Here is a 20,779-nt window from a genome sequence, read left to right on the forward strand (position 1 = left end):
CACTCACAATATAGGGATTTTTGTGTACTCACCTTAAAATCCTTTTCTCCAAGCCAATCATTGGGAGACACAGAGAGTGGGTGTTATGCTGCTGGCGACTAGGAGGACACTAAGTAAACCAGAAAAAAAAGTTAACTCCTCCCCTGCAGTATACACCCTCTCGCTGGCTGAGATTTCTCCAGGTCGGTGAAAAAAGTAGTAGGAGCATAAACAGTCAATAATAACCATAACTAAGTCAAAGGCTAATAATGCTACAGTGAGCTAATAGGCTAAACAGGGTGGGTGCTGTGTCCCCAATGATTGGCTCGGAGAAAAGGATTTTATGGTGAGTACACAAAAATCCCCATTTCTGCTACGCCTCATTGGGGGACACAGACAGTGGGACATCCTAAAGCAGTCCCTGGGTGGGGAGCATATATCTGCTAATATCCCATGTACCACTGAGTCAACAATGAGGTACAGCCGATTGCAGGCTGCATCCGCAGAGGCCTGAGAATGAATTAGGCAATGTTTGTAAAGGTATGCAGGCTGGATCAAGTCGCAGCCTAGCGGACAGGCCTGAGAATGAAATTGGTAATGTTTTGTAAAAAGTATGCAGACTGGACCAAGTCGCAGCCTTGCAGACCTGTTCTGCCAAGGCCTGGTGCTGAATGGCCGAAGAGGCGCCCTTTTGTGAGTTCATTCTCTGGTTCACAAGTTGTGAGTTCTCCTTCCAGACTCCCTCTGGTGGTAACAGGAGGTAGTGAGGCTGATTTGATCGGTGGAGATCTGCCCCCTGAGAATGAGGATGACGATTGGACCTCAGGAGTCTCAGATTGGATTTAAGACAGCCGACGCCCTATTCAGTTGCTGATTCCTTCTGGCTTGTCAGCTCTTGGTTTTCAGCTCTGTTCCAGTCATCTAAAACTAAAGTTTTTCTGCTAATGTTCACACTTGATTTTGTTGGTCTATTCAGTTTTTTGTGTGGTCAGCCAGCCCCGGCTGGGGGCTGTGCTGAATTTCCACTCTTGTTTATCAGTATTTTGCCAATTTGCTTTTTGTCCCTTACTAGTTTGGTCTCTTTTTGCTCAGAATATTTCAGAGTGCTGATATAGTGGGAGAAGTCTAGTGACTTCAGGGTTAATTTTGCTATCAGAAGTGTTGGACATTATTTTTGTCTTTCCTTTCTAGTTTGGGCCCCATCGTTTGCTCAGCCTATTTTCCTGCCTGTGTTTGTGTCTTCATCTTGTTTCACCGTCAATACATGTGTGGGGGCTATCTATTCCTTTGGGGTCTGCTCTGGGGCAGTTAGTTTTCCCCTTTTCATGCGTCAGGCTTATTTAGTCCTCCGGCTGTGACGAAGCGTCTAGGAACATCGTAGGTACGCTCGACGGCTGCTGCTAGTTGTGTGGTAGGATCAGGGATCTGCAATCTGCATAGTTACCAACCTCTCTGGTTTTCTGTGGCTTAGCTTGTTTTGCTTTTTTCTCATCGGTGACCCATTCATAACAGCGCCCATTGACCAGGTAGAGTGCGCCTTAATCCCCACTGGGACAAGCACATTCCTGATACAGTAGGACTACTGAATCGCCAGGGGAATCCACCTGGCTAGCGTTGCTTTGACACGGCTAGACCCTTCCTATGCCCCTCTGGATGCATGAACAGGGCATCTGACTTGTGGAAGAGAGCCGTCCGCAAGATGTACAGTCTCAGCTCCCTAACCACATCCAGGGTGTGGAAGGCCTTCTCAATGCGATGGATTGGCACTGGACAAAAGGAAAGGCAAAACAATTTCCTCGTTGAGATGGAAAGAGGAGACGACCTTGGGCAGGAAGGACGGGGACGTCCTGAGAACTACCTTTTCCTGATGAAAAATTCAAGAACGGCAGGACAGAGCTGCCAATTCCAAAAACTCGTCTGATTAACGTAATTGCCACAAGAAAGACCACCTTCCAAGAGAGGACGGACAGTGACACGTCCTGCGGTGGTTCGAAAGGAGCCTCCTGTAAGGCCCCGAGAACCAGGTTAAGGTCCCATGATTCATGGCCTTCTATAAGGAGGCGCCACATGGGAAACTCTGTGAATGAACGTCTTGACCTGAAGTTTGGTGGCAATTTTGCGTTGGAAAAGCACTGACAAGGCCGAAATTTGGCCCTTGAGCGAGCTAAGCGCGAGGCCCGATTTTAAACCAGATTGAAGGAATTCCAATATGGCCGGAATGGAAAAACACCAGAGGTAATCGACCATGATCCCTGCATCGCGAAAAGGTTTTCCAGGTGCGGTAATAGGCTTCCTAGCACTAATCATAGTGGAAATCACGTCGTGAGAGAACCCAGCCTGTGCTAAAATCGAGGATTCAACGGCCACGCCGTCAAAGACAGGGCCCCGGAGTTCTAGTGGTAAATCGGGCCCTGCGAGTGTAAATCCATGCAATCTGGAAGTCGCCAGGGGACGTCGGCAACTAGTTGTATTAGTTCTGCATACCATGCTCAGCGCGGCCAATCTGGCGCGACAAGGATCACTGGTACTCCCTCCGCTGTGATCTTCTTGATGACCCTCGGAAGCAAGGGAAGAGGAGGGAAGATGTACGGGAGCCGGAACCGGTGCCATGGCAGAACTAGGGCGTCGGCTCCGATGGCGCATGGATCACGCGATCGGGCAATGAACCGAGGAACCTTGTTTAGTATTGAGGCCATGAGATCCACATCCGGAGTCCCCCAATGATGACAAATCTATTGAAAGACTTCCGGATGAAGAGACCACTTCCCCGAGGCAATGCCTTGGCGACTGAGAAAATCTGCCGCCCAATTTTCTACGCTCGGCCAAATGGAGGATGTGCCCGGCCATCCTGCTCCGGGTACCTCCCTAGCGGTTGATATACGCTACAGCCGTGGCGTTGTTGGATTGGATCCTGATGTGACATGCGAGGAAACGGTGGAAACTCCGTAGAGCTAATCTGATCGCATCTCCAAAATGTTGATGGGGAGACTGACTCTCTGGTTGACCAATGACCCTGTGCCATGTGGCGACGAAAGACCGCTCCCCAGCCGAGGAGACTTGCGTTGGTGGTTAGTACCAACCATCTTACTGGGAGAAAAGACCTCCCTTGATTCAGAGAGGACCTCAGTGTCCACCACCTGAGGGATTGCCTGACCCGCAGGGACAGAGGGATCCAACGGTCCAGGGAGAACGGGTTCTTGTCCTAAGCTAACAGCAACGTGTGTTGTAAGGGACAGAGGTAGAACTGTGCAAATGGAACTGCTTCCATCGCTGACACCAACTTTCCTAGAACTCTCATGCCGAAATGAATGGAGTGAGAAAACAGTCGCGCTGCCTGTTGTAAGGCTTGGGTCTCTCCTGGAGGGAGAATGACCAACCCACCGGAAGTGTGCAAGATCATCCCTAAAAGGGAAATCTGCTGAGCCGGTTTTTGGAAAGACTTTTCAAAGTTTATCTTCCACCCCAGGCGAGAAAGTGTATTTATTGTTATCCATGGATTCCTCGTAGGCTGGAAGGGACCCTTGATGAGCAGGTCGTCCGGATACGGTAACACCACCACTCCCCGAGAGTGGAGAATGGCCATGACAGCCGCCATGACCTTGGTAAAGACCCTGGGGGCGGTGGCAAGTCCGAAGGGCAAGGCAATGAACTGGAAGTGTTCCTCATGAATTGCAAAATGCAGGAACTGCTGGTGGGACGGGCAGATCGGAATGTGAAGGTAAGCGTCCTTGATGTCGATGCTAGGAGCTGCCCTTTTTCCATGGAAGCGTCAACTGATCGGAGAGATTCCATTCGGAATCGCCTTACCTTGACAAACTGATTTAACAGTTTGAGATCCAGAATGGGTCGCATCGTCCCGTCCTTTTTTGGAACCACAAAAAAAAAAGGTTTGAATCTAATCCCCTGAACCTTTCGTGATGAGGGATCGGAATGATGACTCCGACCCTTAGCAGAGCCTGAACAGCCCGAAGGGAGGCTCTTGTCTTTTTCTTGGGGGGAGAGGAAAATTCTATCTTGTATCCGGAGGACACCAGCTCCCTGACCCAATTGTCATCATTGGGTACATCTATGAGATTTGGCTCCCCTAGATCCAGAAGCCGTAGGCCTGGGTTTCCAAGAACGGTTAGGTCTGTATGAGACCTGGGAGCCTCTGTCTCCGCGCGGGGACTGACCTGATCCGGAAGAGTAGGTAGAGGAGGACCAACCGGAATTGTTGCGAGAAGTTCGAAAACTCGTCGGCTGTTGGTTGTGAAATGGCCGAACAGCCGCTCTTGTTAAGGAATTTACTTTTTCCCCCAGTAGTATCAGAAATGAGCTGGTCCAGTTTCTTTCCAAAACAACGACCCGTTTTAAAGGGGAGAGAAGTCCACGATCTTTTAGGTGTGGCATCCGCCCGCCAGCCGCAGAGCCATAGGGCTCTTCTAATGGAGATCGCATTAGCGGCAGTTTGAGCCGCGCATTTGGCGGCATCAAAAGCAGCGTCTATTACAAAGTCAGCTGCATGAATTATCTGCCTGGCGACAGTGGTTGCCTTCGGAGGAAGATTGGTGCCTTGGAAGGAAGTAATCAAGACTTCTACCCAAGCGGCCATTGCCTTAGTGACCCAAATTGCCACAAAAGTTGGAAAAAAACGCTGCTCCTGAAGCTTCAAAAAACTGAATGGGGAAGGTAGTCAATTTGACAATCGGAGGGGTTTCTGACTGAGGAACCCTCAGAAACATAGGAGCGTTTTAGAAGCAAGTTGCGATACAGGAGGGTCCTCCGGAGGGGACTGTAACCAATCCTACATTAGGTCTGGATGAAAAGGGTATTTAGCCTGAGTAGACTTTTGCCCTGTGAACTGCTCATGTGGCCGATCCCTATGTTTCTGGACAGCTGGTAAATAACGTGCACACACGCTAGGTTTTCTTAAATGAGCTAGGGCGTGCTGGAGCGGGAATATTTTCCTCTTCCAACTTCAGAATCCTGTTGACTGATTCTATAAGAGAATCAAGCAACTCTTAATCAGTTGGGGGATTCTGAGGGGCTGACGTGTCAGATTCGAATTCAGAGCAGTGCTCGCTGTGAACCTCAGGAGAGGGTGAGCGAGAGACAGGAGTCGCCGATGCTGAGGCGCTGACCGTCCCTTAGACGAGTATGGCCCCTTCTGGTGGATGGTTCCTGGCCGACACCAGAGCCCTCCTCGAGAGGTAAGGATGCTTTCTGCCTGGGTCAGAGACTCCACCGACCGTCACAGGGATGCAACCCACTCAGGGTTACTAAACGTAGGAGGCCCGTCAGCAGCGGTGGCGAGGGACATTGGAGCGCAGGTCAGGGCGCAGTCCGGGTTGCAGTCCGTGCATGGTTCCCAGCCGTGCACTGGGTAAGGCAGACTTGCAAGTGGTACACACGGTAAAAAATGCAGTGTGCTTTAAAACAGCCCGTTTAGCCTCCTTAGATTGAGGCATAGCGCTCCTGAAAGAGTTAATGGCAGAGTGTTTGCAGCTGCCGGGAATGTGCCGTGAAGGGGTTAAGCTTCAATCTGAGGGCAGATGCAGCTTACCCGGTCCTGTGCTGGTTCCCCCGGGAGGAAAAACGGTGGCCCTGTGGTGTCACCCGGTATACGGCTGTCCAGAGTAGGCATAGCGCTCATGAAAGGGTTAACGGCAGCTGAAGACATGGACCCCGAGAATAGAATTGCGCGTCTCGTAAGTAATGAGAGGCGCCAAGAGGAGGGGGCGGCGACGTTAGCGGGGGTGGCGCTAATCAAATTGCGGCCTAGTAGGCCAGAAAAGCCGAGGACTAAATTTTTGGCCTACCCGCGGTAGGAGCCGGGGGCGGGGAGAGGGAGGCGCCAAATTGCGGCCTAGCAGGCCGGAAATCCGGAAACTAAATTTTTGGCCAACCGAGCACCGACGCTGACGTTAAGTCAGCGCTTCTCTCGGGAGGCAGGACCCGACCCCATACCTCCACTCCTGTGCTCAGGCAGGTCGTCCTGTCCAGGGTCTTCCGGTCTCATCCTCCTGGCGATGTAGCAGAGCTGGAGGTCGTCTTAAAGGGGTATGCTCAATCGATCCACCCTGTGGTAGGGAGATGGAGAGCTCTGGGGCTGATTCAGGGCATCCGAAAAAGCGCTGCTCAAGTCCTTCTCCATGCAGTCATGTGCTACGTCCTGTTGCGCTTGCCCTCGTAACCGTGGAGTACCGACTGTAAGGGAACCATCGTCAGAGGAATCAGCCCCATTCGTCGCAGGAAAGTGTACGGGGAGGTATATTCCGCGTGCTTGCCTGCTGTCGGTTCGGGGGAGAACTGGCCGTAGAAAGGAACCGTCTCCCCCTTCACTCAATTAAAAGATTTTTGTGTACTCACCGTAAAATCTCTTTCTCTTAGCCTTTAATTGGGGGACACAGAACCGTGGGTGTTATGCTGCTGTCCACTAGGAGGCGACACTATGCATAATCTGAAAAAGATTAACTTTGGCTCCTCCTCTGCAGTATACACCCCTGGACGGCATCAGCCTTCTCCAGTTTTGTGCAAAGCAATAGGAGGAACGTAACACAAATAACATAACCATGCCTGTAAGAAGGCCACTATGTACGAGCTCAAAGAACAATATGAGAACTCAACTAGCAACGACCCGTAAGGGCAACAGGGTGGGAGCTGTGTCCCCCAATTAAAGGCTAAGAGAAAGAGATTTTACGGTGAGTACACAAAAATCTCCTTTACTCTGACGCCTAATTGGGGGACACAGAACCGTGGGACGTCCCAAAGCAGTCCCTGGGTGGGAAGCAGTGGACGAATATTGTGCTGACAGTCCCCTAGATTTGGGGTACTGCTGCCTGCAGGACCCGTCTACCCAGGCTCGCATCCGCTGAGGACTGAGTATGCACTCTGTAGTGTTTTGTAAATGTGTGCAGGCTAGTCAAAGTGGCTGCCTTACACACTTGATGTGCCGAGTCTTGATGCCGAATGGCCCAAGAGGCTCCTACCACCCGCGTAGAGTGTGCCGTGATACCGGCCGGAAGAGAATTGTCAAGTCGGTAAGCCTCTTGTATGGTGGACTTGATCCACCTAGCAAGGGTGGCTTTGGAAGCCGGTAGACCCTTGCAAACGCCTTCTGGAAGAAGGAAAAGTGAATCAGACTTCCGGAAGGGAGCAGTCCTAGACATGTAAATACGCAATGCCCTGACCAGGTCAAGCATATGCAGAGCCTTCTCCACTCTATGAACAGGAACCGGGCAAAGAGATGGTAGAGAGATTTCCTCGAGGTGGAAGCTGGACACAACCTTCGGCAGGAAGGATGGGACTGTACGGAGAACCACCTTGTCCTGATGGAAAACCAGAAAGGGTTGTCTGCAGGAAAGTGCTGAAAGTTCGGACACCCTGCGTAGCGAGGTGATTGCCACCAGAAAGACCACCTTCTGTGACAGAAGGTGGAGTGAGAGCTCCTTAAGGGGTTCGAAAGGAGGTGTCTGCAATGCTGTCAAGACCAGGTTGAGGTCCCACATCTCCAATGGATGTTTGTAGGGGGGAACCAAACGGGAAACCCCTTGGAGAAAAGTCCTCACTTGCGGCTTATTAGCAATACGCCTCTGAAAGAGCACTGAAAGCGCTGACACTTGGCTCTTAAGCGAGCCCAGGGATAGCCTGGCGTCCAGGCCCAACTGAAGGAAACTGAGGATCTTTGGAAGAGAGTAGGGAAGTGGGACCTGTCCTCGAGATTCGCACCATGTGAAGAAAGCCTTCCAGGTACGATAGTAAATCTTGGCTGAAGCTGGCTTTCGAGCCCTGATCATGGTTTTAACGACGTCCGTCGAAAAACCTGCTTGGGTCAAAACCCAGGTCTCAATGGCCACGCCGTCAAATTGAGAGCCCCTGAGTTGTGGTGGAAGAACGGGCCTTGTGACAGAAGGTCGGGACATGTGGGGAGACGCCAGGGAGCGTCTGCTGTGAGTTGCACAACGTCGGCGTACCATGTACGCCTGGGCCAGTCTGGAGCGATCAGGATGGTGGGAACTCCCTCTTGCTTGATCTTCCTCAGGACTCTGGAGATCAGGGGGAGGGGTGGAAAAATGTACAGAAGCTGGAATTGGGTCCAGTCCTGAACCAGGGCATCTGCTCCTAGCAACCGCGGGTTACGCTTCCTGCCCATGAAATTGGGAACCTTGGCATTGAGATGGGATGCCATCACATCCACGTCCGGGGTCCCCCAGCGATGGCAGATCTGACGTAAAACTTCGGGATGGAGAGACCACTCCCCCGAGTCCATTCCTTGTCTGCTGAGATAGTCGGCTTCCCAGTTGTCCACACCCGGAATGTGGACCGCATCCTCCGCCCAGTGTAGGATACGTGTTACTTCGTTCATCGCCTGGATGCTGCGGGTCCCGCCTTGATGGTTCACGTATGCCACCGCTGTGGTATTGTCCGACTGTACTCTGATATGAGAGTCTGCCAGAAAGTGATGAAAGGCTTTCAATGCTAGGAAGATGGCCCGAATTTCCAGGATGTTGATGGGCATGGTCACTTCCATTGGTGACCACTTGCCTTGCGCTGTGATGTAGATGCACCGCGCCCCAACCCGTAAGGCTTGCGTCGGTGGTCAAAGCCTTCCATTGACCGGAGAGAAAGGATTTTCCCCGTGTAAGCGAGGTTGGCTTGAGCCACCAGTGCAGGGACCTCCTGGTTTTCGATACTAACTGGAACTCCCGGTCGAGGGAGAAAGGATACCTGTCCCAGGACGGCCAGTTGAAGGGGTCTGAGGTGAAGCTGGGCAAATGGTACCGCCTCCATTGCCGCTGCCATCCTGCAAAGTACTCTCATGGCATACCGGAGATAGGGGGGACTTGCGGAGGAGAGCGCGAACTCCCAAACGGAGGGCTAGTGCCTTGTCCCTGGGGAGGATCACCAGACCTCTGGAGGTGTCGAATAGCATCCCCAGGAAGGCCAGAGACTGACTTGGGGTAGTCGAGGACTTTTGTAAATTGACTAACCATCCCAGGCGACTCAGAGTGTCGATGGTGATTGAGACGTTGACCTCGCAGTCCTTGAAGGTGGGGGCCTTGACGAGAAGGTCGTCCAGATACGGAACGACTACTATGCCTCTGGAGTGTAGAACATCCATGGTGGCTGCCATGACCTTTGTAAATGTTCTGGGAGCCGTGGCGAGACCGAACGGGAGGGCCACAAACTGGTAATGGTCTTGGTTGATTGCGAATCTGAGATATCTGTGGTGGGCGGGAGCAATTGGTATATGCAGGTATGCGTCCTGTATGTCTATGGAGGCGAGAAATTCTCCTTTTTCCATGGACGCAACGATTGACCTGAGGGATTCCATGCGAAAGTGACGAACTCGAACGTACTTGTTGAGTTGCTTGAGGTCTAGTATGGGTCGGACGCTGCCTCCCTTCTTGGGCACCACGAACAGATTGGAGTAGAACCCTCTGAAGCGCTCGTCTGCTGGAACCGGTACTATGACTCCTGCTTGCAGGAGGGAAGAAACCGCTTGATGGAAGGCTCGAGCTTTGAGTGGAGGCTTTGGAAGAACGGAGAGAAAGAACCTGTGCGGTGGGCTGGTAGTAAACTCGATCTTGTATCCTGAAGACACTATTTCCTTTACCCACTTGTCTTCTGTAATAGGAAGCCAGACCTGCTGAAAGAGTAGCAGTCGTGCGCCCACAAGTGGGGTGTCTTCCGGAGGGCATGAGTCAAGATGAGGGGAAAGTCTGACCTTTTCCTCCTTTGGATTTTGCCTGGCTTGCTTTTGACTGCCAGTTCCTGTCTGGCCTCTGTGCCGCCCGTGTGTTGTCTCTGCGGGGGGAGCGGTTACGATTTTGTGCTGGGCGCAAGACGGACCAGCCTGAAGAATTCCGAAAGGATCGGAAACGAGATTGATTACGTCTTTTAAACGTGCGTTTTGGTTTTAGTTGATGGAGAGAAGTACTTTTACCCCCAGTAGCATTAGATATCATTGTATCCAGCTTTTCACCGAAAAGACGTCCACTGAAGTACGGGAGATTTGTCAGGGACTTTTTTGAGGCCGCATCCGCCTTCCATTCTCTCAGCCAGAGAATACGCCGGATTGTGATGGCGTCTGATGCTATTCCCGCTACCCCTCTTGCAGAATCCAACGCTGCATGGACCATGTAATCTGCCACTACTGCAATTTGCACCGCCTGGTCCGCCAGCTGAGGATTTGAAGCTTGGAGGCCCTGTTGCAATCGATTAGCCCAGGCCATAATGGCCTTGGCTGCCAAAACTGGAGCTAATGCTGGAGCCAGAGAGGCACCTGCCGCTTCAAAGATTGAACGCGCCATGCGTTCTACCTGTCTGTCTGCTGCGTCTTTGAGGGTTGAGCTGTGAAAAATGAGGATGAATGAACTCATGGAGATCAACATCCAACACTGCGGAGACACCATCACGTGTTTCTCAACGCAGTGATTGTAGAGCACTGCCCCCATCCCTTATGGGAAATATGCAAAACATGCAAAACCGAAGCCACGGAGACACCATCACATGTTTCTCAACGCAAGCAATGACCAGCCAGGTCTTTCCCCGGGAAGGAACAACCACGGGAAGGGCAGCCTCCAATGAAGAAAACCACCTATGCCAAAACATGGCATCCATCCACAGACAGCTGTTTCGGGGTATTGCCCCTCATCAGTGTGGAGTAGGAAACTGGCCAGTTTCCTACTCCACACTGATGAGGGGCAATACCCTGAAACAGCTGTCTGTGGATGGATACCATGTTTTGGCATAGGTGGTTTCCTTCATTGGAGACTGCCCTTCCCGTGGTTGTTCCTTCCCGGGGAAAGACCTGGCTGGTCATTGCTTGCGTTGAGAAACATGTGATGGTGTCTCCGCGGCTTCTGTTTTGCATATTTCCCATAAGGGATGGGGGCAGTGCTCTAGAATCACTGCGTTGAGAAACACGTGATGGTGTCTCCGCAGTGTTGGATGTTGATCTCCATGAGTTCATTCATCCTCATTTTTCAGTCTTTTACTAGGCATTGCTCCTACCAGCCAGTTTCCTACTCCACACTGATGAGGGGCAATACCCTGAAACAGCTGTCTGTGGATGGATACCATGTTTTGGCATAGGTGGTTTCCTTTATTGGAGACTGCCCTTCCCGTGGTTGTTCCTTCCCGGGGAAAGACCTGGCTGGTCATTGCTTGCGTTGAGAAACATGTGATGGTGTCTCCGCGGCTTCTGTTTTGCATGTTTTGCATATTTCCCATAAGGGATGGGGGCAGTGCTCTACAATCACTGCGTTGAGAAACACGTGATGGTGTCTCCGCAGTGTTGGATGTTGATCTCCATGAGTTCATTCATCCTCATTTTTCACAGTCTTTTACTAGGCATTGCTCCTACCAGCCAGTTTCCTACTCCACACTGATGAGGGGCAATACCCTGAAACAGCTGTCGATGGATACCATGTTTTGGCATAGGTGGTTTCCTTCATTGGAGACTGCCCTTCCCGGGGAAAGACCTGGCTGGTCATTGCTTGCGTTGAGAAACATGTGATGGTGTCTCCGCGGCTTGTTTTGCATGTTTTGAGGGTTGAGCTGTCCGGCAGTGAGAGAAGTGTTTGTGCTGCCAGCCTAGAGACTGGGGGGTCCACTTCAGGAGGATCTGTCCAATCCTTAGTGTCCTTCTGTGGGAAGGGGTACTTTGCTTCCAAGTATTTGCAATTGGCGAATTTTTTCTCAGGCTGCGAAAAATGCTTAGAAAGTATTTTTTGAAATTCCGGGTGATTAGGGAAGACCTTAGATGGTTTCTGAACACTCTCGAATGAAATCTTGTGTTCTGGTGCTTCCGGGGTTGGATCAGAAATGTCCAGTACCCGAAGGATGGAAGAGATTATATCCTCAACTAGCGCTGTATTTCTAGGGGGACAAGGAACCAGAGTGTTCTCTGTTTCATTATCTGAGTTAGAGTCACATATGCCCTCTGAGTCTTGCGCATCGCTAAGGAACTCCCTAGCGGGCGAACCAAGGCGGAGGTGTTCAGTGGTCTGGGATCGTTGTGGAGATCCGCATTGTGTTTATCAGGGGACGGTCTCGGTGACCAGGAGCCACTGTCTCTCTCCCTGGAGGGGGGCGACCTAGTGTGATGTGAGGACGCAGATGAATGCGACCTGTGGGTCCGCTTACGACTCAAACTGTCGGAAGCGGTCTGTCCCTGAGATCTTTGCTGGGTAACGTTCATAGCTGAGGCATGACCCTGCAGAGCCTGTAGTGTGGAGGTCAGGTTATCTATAGACTGTGTCATAGACTGCGACATCTGAGTTGCCCATTCCGGCGCAGTAGCGGTCGCAGAAGCGTTGGTAGGGACTTCTTGGGGTTCTGACCCAGTGTTTTGGGTACAGTCCTGGCAGTGCGGGTACGTGCTGCCGCTGGGGAGAGTGGCTTTGCAGGCTGTACAGACTGCATAAAAGCAGTCTTGTCTGGTCCTTTTCCTTGAGCCCGACAGTGTCTAGAGGCTAATTAGCAGAGGTCCTACAGGGGTATCTACGCAGAGGAAAAGGAATAGGGGAGCGTTATAGGTTATATGAACTCACAGCTGAGTACAGAGAACCCAGCTGTGATCTTACCCAACCGGTGCGCCCCCTAGGTCCAGCGCCGATAAATCCAACTCCTGTGCCCCCCAGAGACCGCTGTGCTGCCTTCAGCTTCAGGTGCAGCAAGATGGCCACCGGGTTCTGAGGTGGAGGAGGAAGAGGGCGGAATGCCGAAAAGGGCGCGCTGAGCTATGTAAAAGCGCGCCCTTCCGGACTCGATCCGCCCCTTCTATGACACTGCGGAGTGTCATTTTCGTCATCCGGGGGGCGGGCCGGGAATAAGGCGGCGACTTCGGCTAGGCCGAAGCTGCGGCCTAAATTTGAGACCTCATGCCCAAAAGGGCTCTAGGACGGCGCGGTTGTCCGGGGTGGGGGGGGGGGGTCGGATTCAGCGCAACCTGGGCTCTGTGGGGGGTCCCTTTGAGGCACTATGCAGCTTGTGCTGCCGGAGATACAGGGGCGCAGGGAGCCCTGTCTCTGGCCAGGGCCATGCCTGCCTGCACCTTCCCCGGTCCCAACAGAAACCCGCAGTTGGGCTGGGGTCCCTGGACTTGTAAGTGGCTGAATGGTGCCTGATACAGGCCCTACCTGCGGTGTCTCAACCTAATGCCCCCATAGGGGGATTAGGGAGGGTGCTGCTGTCACCGTCAGGGGGCTTCATCCTATCCTCGACCTCAACCCAGAGCCCAAGGGAACTGGGGAAGGAGGGGGGGTTCTCGACTTCGCACCAGTACCCGAAGGACTGGGGAAGGCGCGACATGGGGAAGAGCCATCTCGACCTCAACCAGGTACCCCTTAATAGGGGACCGAGGAGGGAGCCATGCCGGGAGTCTCGCTGGAGACCCACTTTTCTTCATTGTAATCCGTTGAAAAAAATTAAGGAAGAAAAAAACGGGTTAAAAAAAAATCTTAGGTGTGCCTCCTTGCGACACTAAGCAAAAACTGGAGAAGGCTGACGCCGTCCAGGGGTGTATACTGCAGAGGAGGAGCCAAAGTTAATCTTTTTCAGATTATGCATAGTGTCGCCTCCTAGTGGACAGCAGCATAACACCCACGGTTCTGTGTCCCCCAATTAGGCGACAGAGTAATTAAAAAATAAAAATTTACAGAAAATTCAAAAATAAAATAAAAACAGTGGGGTCAGAAACCAGACCCAAGTGCCTCCTACAGACACTAGGCAAAGAACTGGAGAAATCTCAGCCAGAGACAGGGTGTAGTGTATACTGCAGGGGAGGAGCTAACTTTTTTTCTGGTTTACTTAGTGTCCTCCTAGTGGCCAGCAGCATAACACCCACTGTCTCTGTGTCCCCCAATGAGGCGAAGGAGAAATTAACCTCAACCACTATTTACCTCTGGAATGGCTGGTGTCCCCTTCATTTTTTCCAGCTGGCAATATAGAAGTTCCTCTCGGAACTCAGGAGTAATTGAGTTATTTTACAACACTAGGAGGAAGCAAAGATTCCTTGGCGAAACGTGCCAAGACATATAGTAATCTGGGCTAGAGATGGGACAATGGATTCACAGGGCTGCAGTTCATTAACCGTGTTTCTTTTCTTCTTTGTCCCCCCACATACTCTTCAGCCTCTTTCACTTCAGGCTTTGGCTTCCGTCTCAACAAAGTCTCATTGTGCGCTGCGGCGTCACTCAGGCAACTTGCGTAAAAATTTCATGACGTGAAGTGTCAGAAGTCCTGGCCTGTAGTCAAAAAGGACAAAGAGTGCATGCGACGATGGAAATAGGAAAGAAGAGGGGCAGAGAACTGGACAGTGAGCCAAAAGCTGTGGGACAGGGCTTTTTACTTTTTTTCAATTTGCATGGCAATCTAAGATTCAGCAAAAAAGGCGACTGCAGCTAGCTGATGTTTCCACCCAGGGAAATTTCTATTTTGCCATCTATGATTTATTAGAATAGTAAAAGCTCTTTATCAATGGCGTTTTAATCTAATACATTCTACTTTACTTCCCTCACGTTACTTTCCATGTTCCGCATCTCAAACTTAATGGTTGTCAACATCTTCCCATGTTCAACGTTAAAGATACACGATAAATCACAGCCCGGCAGCTTGGTACAGTAACAGGAGTAATATGGTTATTTAATGATTAATAAATCACATAAGTTATTAAAATGGTCGTATATTAAAAAACAAATACATAACACAGACTGGAAACTTCTATCGTCGGCTTAGCCTCCGATTCAGCTCTGCTACTTTTTCTTTTCTTCGCGCAGCACTGCGATCTGACACCTTCAGCAAACTGTCGTGGTATTTCTCCAGCGCGTTTCTAAAGCTGGTCGTGACTTCCTGCAACGAGAAAATTGGTGGAGATGCTATCAAAAAGGAGGAAAAATTATATTAAAAAGAATTAGAACAATTTTTCCTTTTGCGCTCTAATCGTTTTCCACTTCTTCCAAGAGCCATCATTTTTTCTCCCAGCTGACGGACGCATTAGGGCTTTTTTTGGAGGAAGAAGAGGTTGTTTCTTTTCCAAAGATTTTATTCTTTCAAACAATGGGGAGAGGGGAAGACAGGGGAGGGGGATGGGAATGGGAAGAGAAGGAAAGATAAGGGGAAGTAGGGAAATTACAAGTTGACATCATGTACAGAAAATGCAAAACATGCATTAATGATGTCATTTTACAAAGGTATCTTGCCAACGCCTAAATATGTAAAATACAAGATTGTACAATAGAATAATAGCAATAAAGAACATAAAAACACACAAATGAGTATAATGAGTGTCATTACAGATGTAACCCTATGTCAAATAGTAGATACAAGATCAGTTATGTCAGAGGCAAAACTAAAACAGCTTTTCTTATATCGAGATTACTAAGTGATAAAGGATTCATTCAAGTAATAGGAGTAGGGAAAGTTTGGTCCCATTTAGACCATTTCCTGTAGAAGTTACTGAATTGGTCATTAGCCAATGCGAAATGCAACTCATGGGATCTATGTTGTGCGATCAACTGTAAGATATCATCAACTTTGGGAAGGAAACGGTTCTTCCAATGGAATGCAATGGAATTTTTTACCACAAGACAAACATGTATGACTATATCTTTTAAGGCAGGGTCCAATTCCTCTAGATTAAGGGAAAGTAGGGCTGAGTGAGGTGTGAGGGTTGTGGTTTTGCCTGTAAGTTTGCTAATGATGCGGGAGGAGATCTGCGACCACAAGATACTAACCGTTGGGCAACTCCAGAAAACATGTAGGATGTCTCCCTTCTGACCGCAGTCCCTCCAGCATAGAGGCGAGTTCGTAGTCCCAATATGGGCAAGTCTATTGGGGGTATAGTACCAACGTGATACAACCTTAAAATGGGTCTCCTGCAATGACATGGAGAGTACGGAGTGATATGATAAAGAGAGAGAGTCCTCCCAGTCTTCTACAGTGAAGGAAGAGTTTAAGTCTTTCTCCCAACTCAGCATTGAAGGGCTTTTTGTCAATGCCGTATCTTGGTTGTAGTTATCATAAACAAAGCCATGACTCCAGAAAATACGATGACCACAATTATTTAGTATTTTTATGGATGACTCAGTGAAGTTTAGTTTCTTGTCGAGAAATATTTTTATATTATCCTTAAGAGTAAGGTATTCGAGAAACAGGGACGAGGAGATATTATATGTAGTTTTTAGTGTTTGAAAGGATAAAAATTCCGTCCCGTTAAAAATGTGTTCTAAGTTTGATATTTTTAAATCTGCCCAGATGGGGGATAATGAATGGTTAGTCAGAGTAAATGAGTGTTAGGGGGAGTTTCTTAAGGATGGTCGTTTTATGGGATCCTCTCTTTGGTTTAGAGATCTTAAACCAGGCGAGTGCAACAGCTTGAAAGATTGGATGAGCAACAGAGTTTGGAAGGTTGTTAGCTATGGCATTATAGATTATGGATCTAGGGTGCTTATTGTTATTAAGTGTAGACTCTAAGTCAAGCCAAGCCGGGGGATCTGAATCTATTAACCAATGGGCACTTTGTTTAAGTAACAAAGAATAATAGTGGGCTGTGATGTTAGGGATGCTTATACCTCCATTCAATCTTTTCTTAAATAAGGTTTGAGTGGCCGTTCTGGGCTTCTTATAGCCCCAAATGAAAGAATTAATCTGTGGCTGTAAGTTAGAAAGATGGATAGAAGGGATAGGGAGAGGTATACACCTTAAAAAGGAGATTTTTGTGTACTCACCGTAAAATCTCTTTCTCTTAGCCTTTAATTGGGGGACACAGAACCTTGGGTGTTATGCTGCTGTCCACTAGGAGGCGACACTATGCATAATCTGAAAAAGATTAACTTTGGCTCCTCCTCTGCAGTATACACCCCTGGACGGCGTCAGCCTTCTCCAGTTTTGTGCCAAAGCATAAGGAGGAACGTAACCAAATAACATAACCATGCCTGTAAGAAGGTTACTATGTACGAGCTCAAAGAACAATATGAGAACTCAACAGGAAACAACGGCCCGTAAGGGCAACAGGGTGGGAGCTGTGTCCCCCAATTAAAGGCTAAGAGAAAGAGATTTTACGGTGAGTACACAAAAATCTCCTTTACTCTGTCGCCTAATTGGGGGACACAGAACCTTGGGACGTCCCAAAGCAGTCCCTGGGTGGGAAGCAGTGGAAGAATATTGTGCTGACAGTCCCCTAGACTTGGGGTACTGCCGCCTGCAGAACCAGTCTACCCAGGCTCGCAGCCGCTGAGGACTGGGTATGAACACTGTAGTGTTTCGTAAACGTGTAGGCTAGTCCAAGTGGCCGCCTTGCACACTTGTTGTGCCGAAGCCTGATGCCGAATGGCCCAGGAGGCCCCTACTGCCCGTGTAGAGTGTGCCGTGATACCGGCCGGAAGAGGGGAACTGTTAAGTCGGTAGGCCTCATGTATGGTGGACCTGATCCACCTGGCAAGGGTAGCCTTGGAAGCCGGCAGCCCCTTGCGACTACCTTCCGGAAGAATGAAGAGGGAATCAGATTTCCGGAAAGGTGCAGTCCTGGACACGTAAATTCGCAATGCTCTTACGAGGTCAAGCGTATGCAGAGCCTTCTCCACTCTATGAACCGGAACCGGGCAAAGGGAAGGCAGTGAAATCTCTTCATTAAGGTGGAGTTGGACACAACCTTCGGAAGGAAGGATGGTACCGTGCGGAGAACCACCTTGTCCTGGTGAAAGGCTAGGAAAGGCCGTCTGCAGGAAAGTGCTGACAATTCCGACACTCTGCGTAACGAGGTGATTGCCACTAGAAAAACCACTTTCTGAGACAGAATGGAGAGTGGAACTCCTCTAAGAGGTTTGAAGGGTGAAGCTTGCAATGCTGTCAGGACCAGATTGAGGTCCCACGTATCCAGCGGACGTTTGTAGGGAGGAACCAATCGGGAAACTCCCTGGATGAAAGTCCTTACTTGCGGTTTAATAGCAATGAGGTTTTGAAAAAGGACTGAAAGCGCCGACATCTGACTCTTAAGCAAACTTAAGGATAGCTTGGCATCTAGGCCCGATTGAAGAAAACCTAGTACCTTCGGGAGGGAATAAGGGAGTGGGACTTGTCCATGAGATTCGCACCAAGAAAAGAAAGCTCTCCAGGTACGATAATAGAGCTTGGCGGAGGCAGGCTTCCTTGCCCTGATCATAGTTGTAATGACTGCCGGTGAAAAACCTGCCTGGGTTAGAATCCAGGTTTCAAGGGCCATGCCGTCAAATTGAGAGCCCCTGAATTCTGGTGGAAGAACGGACCTTGAGACAGAAGGTCGTGGCGGTCGGGTAGACGCCAGGGGGCGTCTGCCGTAAGTTGGACGATGTCGGCGTACCAAGTACGTCTGGGCCAGTCTGGCGCGATGAGGATGGTCGGAACTCCCTCTTGCTCGATCTTCCTCACGACCCTGGCGATTAGGGGGAGGGGTGGAAAAATGTACAGGAGTCGGAACTGGGACCAGTCCTGGACCAGGGCATCCGCTCCGAGCGACCGCGGGTCGTGTGTCCTGGCCATGAAATTGGGAACCTTGGTATTGAGATGGGATGCCATTAGGTCCACATCCGGGGTTCCCCAGCGTTGACAGATCTGGTAAAAAATCTCGGGATGGAGAGACCACTCCCCCGAGTCCATTCCTTGCCTGCTGAGGAAGTCGGCTTCCCAGTTTTCTACACCCGGAATGTGTACCGCAGAAAGAACCGACCTTGTGTCTTCCGCCCAGCGGAGGATATGAGCCACTTCTCTCATCGCCTGGGCGCTGCGGGTCCCGCCTTGGTGGTTCACGTATGCCACAGCCGTGGCATTGTCCGACTGTATCCGTATGTGCGAGGCTGCAAGCAAGTGATGAAAGGCTCTCAGTGCCAAGAGAATGGCCCTGATTTCCAGAACATTGATGGGCAATGTCACTTCCCTCGGTGACCACTTGCCCTGTGCCCTGTGATGTAGGTGCACCGCCCCCCAGCCTGTCAGGCTTGCATCGGTAGTCAGGATCTTCCATTGTCCTGAGAGGAATGGCTTCCCTCGTGTAAGCGAGGTTGGTTTGAGCCACCAATGCAGGGATCTCCTGGTTGATGACGTCAACCTTAACTCCCTGTCGAGGGAGAAGGGGTTCCTGTCCCAAGATATGAGTATGGCTAGTTGAAGGTCCCTGAGGTGAAACTGGGCAAATGGCACTGCCTCTATTGCTGCTGCCATCCGGCCGAGGACTCTCATGGCAAACCGGAGAGATCGAGGAGGACTGCGAAGGAGTGTGCGAACTCCCAGACGGATGGCCAATGTCTTGTCCTTGGGAAGGAGTACCAGGCCCCTGGCGTTTTTGTATGGGGTGCCCCTGAAGCGCTATGGAGCCGCTGCTGTTGCAGAGACAGGGACACAGAAAAACTCTGTCTCTGCTGTGCCGTCCAGTCCGCACCCTCCCCCGGCCCCAACAGGATCCCTCAGCCGGCCTGGGGTCCCTGGAAGCTGCGGAATGCTGCCTGATCTCCGACCCTACCTGAGGCATCTCAACCTAATACCCCCTGCGGGGGATTAGGGAGGGTGCGTCTGTCACCGTCAGGGGGTCTTCATCCTCGCCTCAACCTCAACCCAGACCCCTTAAAGGGGTTGGGGAAGGAGGGGGGTCTCGACCTCGAACCAGGACCCGAGGGACTGGGGAGGGAGTGACATGGGGAAAGACCACCTCAACCTCAACCGGGTACCCCTAATAGGGGACCGAGGAGGGAGCCATGCCGGGAGTCTCGCTGGAGACCCACTTTTCTTCATCTGTATTTCCGTGAAAAAAAGGAAAAAAACGGAAGAAAAAAAGGTGTGCCTCCTTTTGACACTAAGCAAAAACTAGAGAAGGCTGACGCCGTCCAGGGGTGTATACTGCAGAGGAGGAGCCAAAGTTAATCTTTTTCAGATTATGCATAGCGTCGCCTCCTAGTGGACAGCAGCATAACACCCAAGGTTCTGTGTCCCCCAATTAGGCGACAGAGTAATGTATAATATTTTTGGCAAAGTAAAAAGCTTTATTGTAAGGATCCTTCCCCACCATGATAGAGATCTATCCCTGAAAATCATGCAATACTTATTTATTATTTCAGATAGTTTTTTAAGGTTGGATTTAACTAACCCAGTGAGGTTACTGTTCACCGTGATTCCCAAATAAGCAAATTCCTTGTCACACCAGTTAAGAGAGGTTGCAGTTTTAATACATCTGGTTTGGTCCTTACTGATGTTTAACGGGAGAATGTTAGACTTGCGTTCATTGATTTTAAAATTGGACAATGATGAGAATTTGTTAATTTCTGAGAGAGCCTCAGGGATGGAGATCTCGGGTTTGGTTAAAGTTAGGATAACATCATCATCAGCAAAAAAACTGATCTTATGATGACGATTTAAGGTGTTTAATCCTACTATTTTGGGTTTTTTTCTGATCTGTTCGGCCAGAGGTTCCATAGCTAAATTAAATAGAATGGGGGAGAGGGGGCAGCCTTGTCTAGTGCCATTTGATATGGTAAGTGGCTCTGAGACATGGTTGTTACAAATTACACTGGCTCTTGGGTCTGAATATAGGGCCATGATGGAGGATGTCAGATTATCATCGAACCCAAATTTTTTGAGTGTCTGCTTGAGAAAACACCAACTAAGTCTGTCGAATGCTTTCTCGGCATCGAGTGACAACAGAGCCATGGGTGTTTTCGAAGAGTTAGCCCATTTTATGGTATTGATGATTCGCCTTGTTGCATCGGCTGGTTGTCTCCCTTTTGTAAAGCCCATCTGATCATTGCTTATCAGTTTAGGAATTATCAGACTTAGCCTATTCGCTATGATC

General features: G+C 50.1%; 1 protein-coding gene across 1 annotated transcript in view; it reads right to left on the reverse strand.

The window, feature by feature from the left end:
• Nucleotides 1–14,581: 14,581 nt before the first annotated feature.
• NUF2 (NUF2 component of NDC80 kinetochore complex) overlaps nt 14,582–20,779 on the reverse strand; it is a 61,223-nt gene continuing 55,025 nt past the window's right edge. The window contains exon 14 of the mRNA XM_073571616.1: nt 14,582–14,814. Coding sequence (XP_073427717.1) covers nt 14,686–14,814 — 129 coding nt within the window. The 3' untranslated portion in view covers nt 14,582–14,685. The remainder of the gene's footprint in view (nt 14,815–20,779) is intronic.

The sequence above is a fragment of the Dendrobates tinctorius genome, unplaced genomic scaffold (genome assembly GCF_039654945.1).
Source record: "Dendrobates tinctorius isolate UK_male_01 unplaced genomic scaffold, ASM3965494v1 ptg000029l, whole genome shotgun sequence".
In the NCBI taxonomy this organism is placed as follows: domain Eukaryota; kingdom Metazoa; phylum Chordata; class Amphibia; order Anura; family Dendrobatidae; genus Dendrobates; species Dendrobates tinctorius.